The sequence below is a fragment of the Canis lupus genome, chromosome 23 (assembly GCF_048164855.1).
Source record: "Canis lupus baileyi chromosome 23, mCanLup2.hap1, whole genome shotgun sequence".
Lineage (NCBI taxonomy): Eukaryota > Metazoa > Chordata > Mammalia > Carnivora > Canidae > Canis > Canis lupus.
The window spans coordinates 12,889,588-12,899,398 of record NC_132860.1 but is presented as its reverse complement, the minus strand read 5'-3'; the positions used below and the strand labels follow the sequence as shown (position 1 = coordinate 12,899,398).

The 9,811-nt window shown below is 52.9% G+C and overlaps 1 protein-coding gene across 3 annotated transcripts; it reads left to right on the top strand.

Annotated features, from left to right (window-relative positions):
- Positions 1-4,157: 4,157 nt before the first annotated feature.
- On the top strand, positions 4,158-9,103 carry LOC140614743 (calcitonin gene-related peptide 1). 3 transcript variants are annotated; one of them, XM_072793969.1, is made up of 5 exons: positions 4,158-4,292; positions 5,360-5,454; positions 5,718-5,858; positions 8,001-8,181; positions 8,650-9,103. In XM_072793969.1, exons 2-4 carry the CDS (start codon positions 5,369-5,371, stop codon positions 8,158-8,160), a joined length of 387 nt encoding a protein of 128 aa, XP_072650070.1. In that variant the 5' UTR covers positions 4,158-4,292; positions 5,360-5,368; the 3' UTR covers positions 8,161-8,181; positions 8,650-9,103. The 3 variants fall into 3 exon arrangements, with proteins under 3 accessions (XP_072650070.1, XP_072650068.1, XP_072650067.1); XM_072793967.1 differs by having other exon boundaries at positions 8,001-8,185; XM_072793966.1 differs by lacking the exons at positions 8,001-8,181; positions 8,650-9,103 and adding an exon at positions 6,732-7,244 and having other exon boundaries at positions 4,159-4,292.
- The last annotated feature ends 708 nt before the right edge of the window (positions 9,104-9,811 follow it).

Here is a 9,811-nt window from a genome sequence, read left to right as displayed (position 1 = left end):
TCCTCTTAAATATAAATAAGCAGTCAAGGGAATCTAGAGGTGTGAGGATAGCCTCTCATGTGAGAAGAACAAAACAAATTTTAACTTACTCTCTTTTCTTTACACATTTCCTAGGAGAAATATCCCCTAAGGGATATTTCCCCTAATGAAAAATGAATCCTATATTAACCATTTCAGAGAACAACGAGAAGATGTATCCATTAAATAAAAAAAGAAGATGATGTAAAAAGTAACATTCACAGAATAAAAACAAAAAAGCTCTTGAAAATTAAAAACATGGTCAAGAGGATTTAAAAACAAGGTAAATTTGAAAAACAAAACAAAACAAAACAAAACTCTCTTAGAATGTTAGCCAAAGGCACAGGGGGTGGGGTTATTATCAAAGAAATAAAGCAAGAAAATTTCCCTGAAATGAAGGACATGAAATTTCAGGTTATAAGTTTTCTCTCAGTACTCATAACAATAAATAAAACAATAAATAAAAATAGCCTATGCCAAGGCACATCATCATGAATTTTAAACACTAGTGAGAAGATTCTGAGACTGAGAGTGCCTATAAAAAATAATAAATAATAATAAATAAATAGATGATAGATAGATAGTAAATGGGTTTCTACACTGGAAATAGAAAGCAATGGAGAATATTTTCAAAATCAGAGTGAAGATAATTCCCAACCTCGAATTCCGTTTCCAGAAAATCTATCATACAATGGTGAATGTGCTCCACCAAAGTGAGAGAAGAAACCAAGAATGAAGAACAAATAGGATTGAGGAAAAGGAATAAACAAGGATGGGCAGAAAAAAGACAACTGAAAAGTGAGGGAATTATTAGACGTAAAACAAATGAACAAGGAAATGTAATCAAAGTACACTCTGTAGCTCAGCTGGATATAAATAATATTTAAATGGTTTGATAATAGAAGCTCTGAATATTCTCCTGACAAACAAATATATGGCATTACCACACTGAGAGGATGTGAGTAGGGTAGGGATGTGTTTTATTTGGGTAAAGGGTAATATACAAAGATTTCTGTTAAATACATCATTTTAATACAAGCATCAGGAGGGCAGGGGTTTTTGCTTTGTTCACCATGAATTGCTAGTGCCAAAAAGGATTTCTGGCACGCAGTAGGTCCTCAGATAAGTATTTGTTGCATGAATAAAACTTTCCCCTAAGGAATATTTCTCCTAGGAAATTTATAAAGAAAACAGAGAGTAAGTTAAAGTAAATAAAAATAAGCTTCAAAAAGTTTAGTACATAGGATCTCTTTCTCTCTAAAATTGTTTAAGACTGGGCAGCTTCAAAAGTTAAATAATTACATAAAATAGTTAAGCTGAGCATCAAAATACTTGAGATGATTTAAAAGCACAAGATATTCCTGGGAAACTATTCTTTGTAAATCTTCATGCTAGCTAGTTGATTGGGGATGCCTCGGAGCTCAGAACAGTTCCAGGGAAATCAAAATGTAATTTTCTCAATTTAGAAAGCAAGTTATTGTATTGACTTTTTCTTCCATTCACTCACTAATACAAGGATGGAGTGAGGAAAACTGCTTTTCCAGCCAGTGTACTTCGGAAGAGAAGTCCTCAGTACTTCCACTCACATTAGATTCCAGAAAGTTTTCACCAGGACACTGATTCCTTCTATTCAATAAAGAGGTGCATCTTTGGATCAGGGATCGGTTTTGCAATCTAATGGATCTAAATTGGGTCTATTTAGTTCAACTTGGCTGCGAATTTACTGCTGACTCTGACTGTAATGAACCCATGGAATTCTTCACTCATTCATCCTCTGGCTATCTGCCCTTCCACTGAACATTTGCTGCACACCTACTGTGGGCCAGCCACTGTGCGAGGACAGGAGGAAGAGGACCCTGCCAAATAATTCTGGGGGGTTACAGCTACAACAGCCGGTCCCATTGGAGCACGCAAGGAGACATTCAAAGCCCGGATCCAGGTATTTTTGGTGTTAAGATCTGCCTGTGGGTGGGGTGCACACTCTTGCTTGACAGAGTGCCGGGAGCCGAGGCTCAGAGGCCTTGAGGGGAGCTTCCGCAGACTTCACCCAGGGTGGCCTCTCTTCCTGGGCAACTCATCGCGCCCTCGTGTCGGGAGCAGAGGGCACAGCTGGGGATGCTGCTCTGTTTGATGGCAGCACAGCTGGTCCCAACACTTTAGAAAAAGTCCTCGCCCTCTGCAGTCATCAACTCCAAGGATTCAAAGTTTCCCCCAAATTGATCTTTTTGGGCCTTCTGGGAGGCCAGACCCCAAGCTGACTTCTCCAACGCTCCCCACCTGCCTCCCTCCCAGGCTCAGCGCGCCACCAACTTGGTCAAGGCTAGGAGGCTTGGGACTCTAGGGTCTGGGGCCTTCCGGATCTTCTTTTCCGCTCTTCCTTCCTCCCTTCGGTCCCCAGTGCTCGGGGGAGAATGGAGCAACCCTGAGCTGCTGGAGCAGGCTACACGCTTTGCCAGACCTCAGAGACAGTGGCAGTGGACCGGGAACAGGCAGTGTAGACGGCAGAGTCGCTAGTCCGGTGGTGCCTCCCAGCTGGGCCTTTCCACTCCTGCCAGGATGCGAGAAGAGGGTCACAGAAGTCTCTCGTATTTGCAGGGCTTTGGGAGGAAGGACCCTGCCCTGCCCAGTCCGCTGGAGCCCTGGGCTACTTTGCAGGTGCCGCGCAGCGTCCCGGAGTTTGGGGCGACTCTGGCTCCCGCAGCCACTGTGCGCTCTGCCTGCCAGGGTGGCAGGCAGGCCCGGCAAGACGGTCAGGATTCTTTGCGGGTGTTGCCTGAAGTTTCAACTGTGCAGGTGCAATTGGAAACACGACCCGGAGGGAGGGCCCCGCAGGCCGCCCCTGAGCGCCCTTCGGGGCTGCGGGCGCGGTAAGCAGCGGTGGGATCTGGCCCCCGGCGCGACGCGATCAGTCCTCCCGAGGTCGGGGGCCGCAGGGCGCGTTTGGGGGCGCAGCCTCACCCCAAGGAAGGCCGCAGGTGGGGCAGGTACACGTCTTCACCTCTTCCTCCGCCCCCACCCGGCAGCCTCCCCCGCCGCGGGGACTCCGAGAACCCGGCTCTCCTTAGACAGCGGCAGGCTGGTGCGTGCGCCCCGCTCGGGGAACAATGTGCACCCCTGCGTGTGCTCCGCGTGCCGTGCCCTAGAGCGGACACTCGCGGGGTTGCCCTCGGATTTGGGGCGAGGGCGGTTGGGGTCGTTGCCCGCGCGCGCTCCTTGGCGAACGGCGCGTGGAGGCGCGTGGGTTGCGGCAAAGCGCGGGCTCCGCAGCCCAGGCCTGGGGTCCAGACGTGCGCGCCGCCGTGCCCCGCGGGCCGCCCGCAGCCGGGAGAGGCGCGCGTGCAAGGCCCTCGGTCGTGCGTGTTGCGCGGCAGGGGAGCCCGTCGGGGGAGCGGACCGGGCCGCGGGGCGCACAGGTAGAAATCCGAGCGCGGGCGCTCCCAGCCTTGGCAAACAAGCCCGACGCACGCACGGGACAGCTGTGTAAACCGAGCCCGCGCTGCAGGGAGGGGCCTGGCTCAACGTGGGGGCTGCGGAGCCCCAGTCGAGGTCTGGGGGGGGCACGACGGAAAGGCCTCGCGCTGGCTCAGCGCCTTCCCCAGCCCCCCTCCCACTCCCCCTGCCCCAGAGGCCAAGGAGGCTTGGCTCCCCAGACTAGAAGCAAAACGACTTTGCGTGGCACAGGGTGCCAAGGCGGGGTGAGGGGTGGGGGCAGGGAGCGCGGGGGAGCAGGGCATATCTCAGGAGTGCACCAGGTGGCCGCAGAGATCAACCTTTCGAGTCCCCCCGCCCCGCCGCCCCTCCAGCTCCTTCGCTGTGGCGCTTTCCCAGGTGAGACGCCTTTTTCGAACTGGCGGCGGTGCAGGGGGCAGTGGGACGAGCGTCGACGCGGGAGTTCAGGCACCCAGAGAGCGAGGAGCTCCGGCTCCTCACCGTAGGGGATGCAAAGTCCCCGCGTGGCCCCCGCTCCCCGGACGGCGTCGAGAGCTCTCCGCCCCTCCCTGCCCTCGCGCTCTCCCAGCAATGACCTCATTGCAAAAGGCAGCCGGAGCGGATGGTTCCCCTCCCTGGAGAACCAGGGCCGGGAGTGCTAGCAGTGACGCAATTGGAGCTGGGTCGGTCCTGGCCACTTTGGATTGGCCGCGCCGGCTCGTGGGGACCCCCCTCCCGCTATCGCCGGAATAAGAGCCGGAGCTCCGCGGGGAAGACGCCCGCAGCAGGCGTCGTGTCCCCCCGGGCTGACGGCCGCTGGCGCTCTCCAGAAACTCCCGTCTCAGGTGAGGAACTTCCCGCTCCGCGCCCCCTAATAACTGGCCTCTGGGTTAGGTCACCCACTGCGCTCGGGCCGGCTGCCTTTCCTTTGCGTCCGAGGCCCTTCCTTGGCGGCCCAAGTCTGGGCAGGTGCTCCAGGTGCTCCGTGCGGCTCAGGGCGCGGAGGGCGCTCGGGACGGTCCGAGCGCCGTCTTCTACTCAGTGCAGGTGGAACCCCAAGTATCCCAGGGCTCCTGCCGGGCGCTGGAAGCTCCGCGGGCGGAGGTAGGCAGGCTGCGCCCCGGTGTCGGTGCCCCCGGGCGTGGCGTGCAGGATGCAGCCTCACTCTGGCCTGGGGGTCCTGTGCCATCTGCGTCCTGAGGGGTCCCATCGAGTCTCCCGATGGGGGAGCCTCGAGCCTTCCTAGGAGGCGCCGCCAGCCCGCCAGCGACCCTGGGACACCCCGGGGTGGGGCCCTGGGGGCGGTGCAGCCGGCCGAGCAGGTCCAGGCCCACCTCTGGATGCCGGAGATCAGCAGCTGCGGCTAACTGCGCTCCAGCATCGGCGGGCTGGGCACGCAGAGCCCAGAGGCCCCAGTAGCGGGCACGTCAACGTTTCCCCCAAACCCACGTATTGAGAGATCAGGGCTCCTTTCCAAGGCAGCCTTCCCCTTCCCACTCTCCTCTCCCACCTGTTAGTGGGAAGTCCCGCCGAGGGGAAGGAAAGTGGTGCAGATCTCTCCGACAGACAGGCGCGGTGGGAGAACAGACGGATAAGGGGGTGGGTCCCGGCGTGGTCTCTGCATTAGGCAAGAGGTGTGCGCTCCTGTGCCTGCACTCTGCCTCTCCCCGACTTAACCCAGAGCTCCGCTGCACCCCAGGACTCTTGCTTCTGCTCTACCAAGCCCTTCACTGCACGATATCTTCTGAGATTCACAGCAGCCTCCCTGGCAGATGAATGGAGGCTTGGGGAGGTCGGGTAACCTGCCCGAGGCCACAGGGCCGCTGTGGATAGGCAGGATGGGAGCCTAGGTCTGGGGGCTCCAGGCCTTGCTTGGTCTCCGTGCAGCGGTAATGTCATTCTCTCCTTACAGAGAGCCATCATGGGCTTGTGGAAGTCCTCCCCCTTCCTGGCTTTCAGCATCTTGGTCCTGTGCCAGGCGGGCGGCCTCCAGGCGGCACCATTCAGGTGAGACAGCCTGAAGCCCCAGAGCATTTCCCTTCTACTGGCCCTGGGCCCAGGCCCTTCTGCACCGCTGAAGTCCCTGCAGACAGGCTGCTGGTGAATTAAGACCCTTGGGTGGACGTTGAATTCAGCCCTGCGGACTGGGAGTGGAGGTGGGGGGCACATCCTCAGGGAAAGTCACGGGGGCCAGGAAGCCTTGCTACTTATCCTGGGGAGGAGGCAGGCAGGGGCTCAGAGCCTCCATGGGGTTTGCTTCCCCTCCCCAGGTCCGCTCTGGAGGGCCTCCCAGACCCCACTGCACTCAGTGAGAAGGAAGGGCGCCTCCTGCTGGCTGCCCTGGTGAAGGCCTACGTGCAGAGGAAGAACGAACTGGAGCAGGAGCAGGAGCAGGAGACTGAGGGCTCCAGGTAAGGCCCCCAACTCTACTCCGCAGGGTCCGGAAGGTCGTATCCCACAGAGGTAGGAAATACAACATCTGGCCAGGAGTGCAGCAGGCTGTGGTGGTTCACCAGGCTCTGGGGCCCAGCCATTCTCAGGCTCCATGGAAGACGGAGGTCCAGGTGTAGCTGAAGAGACCGTGGTCAGACGCATTAAAAAGATCCACTCCTGGAAGTTGTTAGGAAATAGAATGGGAGGTATAGAGTCCTGCACTCAGGGAATGGGTCTGGCCCTACTGAGGAGAAGTTCCAGCATTGGCTGACTTGGGGCTGGTAAGTGTAAAGCCAGAAGACACACTCGGTGTATCTCAGAGTTTTTTAGAAATGTAACCTGTGTGTGTTGTTCTTTCACACCCACAAGGAGTCTTCATTGCACATGTGCAAGGTGAAGCCAAAGGCCGTGCAGAGGGTGGGGTTAGGTAGAGCAGTGTCTGAGGTAGGTCTGGGGTCTTTAGATCTGGAGGATCTGTGGAGATGCGCATGCTGTCCCGGGGCCAGACCCTTGCCCAGCCTCACCTCCAGGGTTCCCGGAGCTTGGGCACGTTCCTGCCCCTGGCCTGGCCCTGGCACTGCCGGGTCAGAGGCGTGTGATGCACACGTAGCTACCCCGAGAATCTCACTGCAGAGCATGAGCAGCATGTGGAATGCTAGAAAAGGCCGCCCCTCCCCGACCACAGCCCTTCCCCACACTGGCCTGGCTCCATGGAGGATGTGTGAGCTGCGCTCCTGCCTGCCCCTCCTGCCTCTGCTCACAGGGCCCCTCCCCTGGTCTACCTCGCTGCATGACTGCCCTTGGGGGCAGACCCGGGGCATGGTATTGTCTGGCATGTATTTTCCCTGCAGCCTGGACAGCTCCAGAGCTAAGCGGTGCAGTAATCTGAGTACCTGTGTGCTGGGCACATACTCGAAGGACCTGAACAACTTTCATACATTCTCTGGCATCGGCTTCGGGGCTGAAACACCTGGCAAGAAAAGGGACATAGCCAGCGGCTTGGAGAGGGGCCGCTAACCTCGCTTTGGGGTGCCCCAGGATGCCAACTGATCTCCTTCCACTCCTTCCTGACTTCCCTTCTTGCTCCCATTGATGAATTTAATGCATGCAGATTTCACTTGGATTGCTCTTCCAGCTGGCATTGGTAGCTTTGCTTGCGAGAGAGAATATTGGGGATCTCAGGATGGAAGGGAAGTGAGCAGCACTCATAGACCAGGTATGAGGTCTTTTTGCTCCTTTAGAGGTTAGAGGTAAGAGTGAGGGAAGCCTCTTGAGATTCCAGAGGATTTCGAGGTAGAGTCCTCCAATTTCTGCTTCATTCCTCATGCTTCATCACCGATGAATAAATCTATTTTCTAAAAGGATTTGCCCTGTGGTGGTCGTTACTCTGGTCCCCGTCCAAGGCTTGAGAGTGCCTAGAACCCATGTTTAAAAGTAGCTTTAGCCTCAGGGTAGCCGGATACGGGCGTTGGTGAGTGGTCCCTGTGAAGCAGCTCCACCATCCAGGACAGGTGTGCTGAGGAGCAGGTAAGACTTCTGGGGGAGGATGCTGCATCCCTGCTCTCTGAGCCTCTCCAGGTAAGACTTTAGGGAATTTTCACTGTCCCATGGAAAGTGGTTTGTTGGTGTCTGTGGCTGCTGTACGGCTTCTGTATGCTCCTTGCATGTCTTGGGGTAGGGCTGGGCCTTTGGTGACCACTTCTTATGGTTCTAAAAGGACTATAAGTGACAGCAAGTGCAGGTGTCAGTACATGAGTACTGGAGTCTTTAGCTTAGCGCTGGGTTGTTTTCTTTTTCTTATTTTAAAGCTTTTATTTAAATTCCAGTTAGTTGACGTACAGTGTAACGTTAGCTTCATGTGTACAGTACAGTGATTCAACGCTTCCGTACAATTGGCACTGGGTTTCTTTTGCGAAGAAAGGTCTCTGGGCAGGGCTCCTAGCAAAAGCTGCCAGCCCATTTCTCATAACAGCTTCGATAATTGCACTTAGGAGAAACACTTATTCTTAAGTGATATGTCGAAGAGCTGAAATTCTTTTTACGAAGGCCTCATGGGGCGGGTGCCTGCCCCTAGCCTCTCACTGACAGGCCTTGTCTTCTTCCTCCATCCTACAAATCAGCATCACTGCCCAGAAGAGATCCTGCAACACTGCCACCTGTGTGACCCATCGGCTGGCAGGCTTGCTGAGCAGATCTGGGGGTGTGGTGAAGAACAACTTCGTGCCCACCAACGTGGGGTCCGAAGCCTTTGGCCGGCGCCGCAGAGACCTTCGTGCCTGAGCAGTGACATGACTCCGGGAAGTAGGTGACTGTCCTTACACTGTCAGATGGGAGGGGAAAGAATTTGGAGGTTAGGATCCACATTTGGAAACCCACTGGACCTGGTAGGGTCTTCAGATCCCTTCTTTCCCATTACATCCTTCCTTCTGAGTAGTGAGTTTCTTCTAGTCAGCCTGAAATCAGAGCACTAGGATAGGCTGCAGACATGCAGTGTCATCTTTATGAGAAGAGAAATGAAAAAAAAAAAAATGCTTGCTGATTGATAATTGCTTTTTTCTCATCATTTGCTTCAAAAGCTTATTTACATCTCAGACCCACAATTTGTGTATGCTGTGAAAGAAGCACCCCTGTAGATTTGTGTTCTTTTTAGTAGTAATTGTGATTATTTCCTTCTTGTCTTTCTTATTCTATTTTTCTTTCTTCTCCTTCTCCACTTCCTCCTCCTTCTTCCTCTTCTTTTTTATTTTATTTTATTTTTTCCCATCTCAGGTAACCATGAAGCTGAACTCACCACTTCTATTAATTTCTGTTGACAACACTTGGTGAGAAGGCCCCATGGAAGATATACATGTTTGCATCCCAATAGATACTGAAAAAAAGCACCTTTGTCATTTGGAAGGAATGAAACTGAATGCAAAATAAGCTAATCCCATACGTGTTATGTATTCTTTTTATATTTGATTCTGTGTGCGGTCAGTGTGATGGCATCTATTATTGGCTTATCTGGTAGCAAACTGGTTCTTTGAGAGTTATCCTATTGATCATGGCAGCTCTGCTCAACCTTAGGAGGGACAATAAATCATTGTCTTTGTGGCCTCTGGGAATACATGGTAATGGTAATGCTTTGCCTGGTTGTCTAAGAACATGATTGTATAATTTAAGGAAATCTCAATATTGTACCATTTGTGAACTTCATCAAGATTAAAAACATATTTTGGATACACGTGTTTTGAGACCCCAGTGGTTCATTTCAACTTGTTTCCCTGTGTAGTAAAAATCACAGTAATAGTTGACATTTTTTGAGAACTTCCTCAAAATGGGCCAGATGATGTTCTAAGACAGTGCTTTATATCTATTAATTCATTTAGTCTGTGTGACAACTCTGTGAAGGAGATCCCATTGCTATTTCCACTTCGTTTCTGAGGAAACAGGCCTGAAGAAGTCAAGTCCAAGGTCACATAGATAGATAGTGACAGATTCAGGTGGTGGTTTCCAGAGCCTACAGGTGAAACCACAGCACTATATGCTTCTCAACAGTGGTTTCAGATGTGTTCCAGAGACCCGTGAGCCATTCTTTGACCTAACTGCCTCACGTGGTGGACCCTCAGACTTTAAAGACAAATGGAAAATGTTAAAACATACAAACAACCTGGACTTTATGTAGTAAAATGGATCCCTTCTGCCCCATTACTTGGTGCTAGAGATTGAAAGTTTGTGTCCCCATCCTCCCCCCAAAACTGTATATTGAAACCTAACCCCCAGAGGGATAGACTTGGGAGGTGGGGCATTGGGGAGATGATTAGGTTTTAAGGATCATCCCTTCGTGAAGGGGACCAGTGACCTCATAAATGATGGTGGAGAGAATTCCCTTGATCCTTTTGCCATGTGAGGTCACAGCCAGAAGACTGCTCTGAGTGAGGAAAGGGGCCCC

Coding starts and splice junctions, on each gene's coding strand:
- LOC140614743 (XM_072793966.1), top strand. CDS start 5,369: ATGGGCTTGTGGAAGTCCTCCCCCTTCCTGGCTTTCAGCATCTTGGTC. Junction 5,455..5,717: donor CTCCAGGCGGCACCATTCAG/GTGAGACAGCCT, acceptor TCCCCTCCCCAG/GTCCGCTCTGGAGGGCCTCC. Junction 5,859..6,731: donor CAGGAGACTGAGGGCTCCAG/GTAAGGCCCCCA, acceptor TTTTCCCTGCAG/CCTGGACAGCTCCAGAGCTA.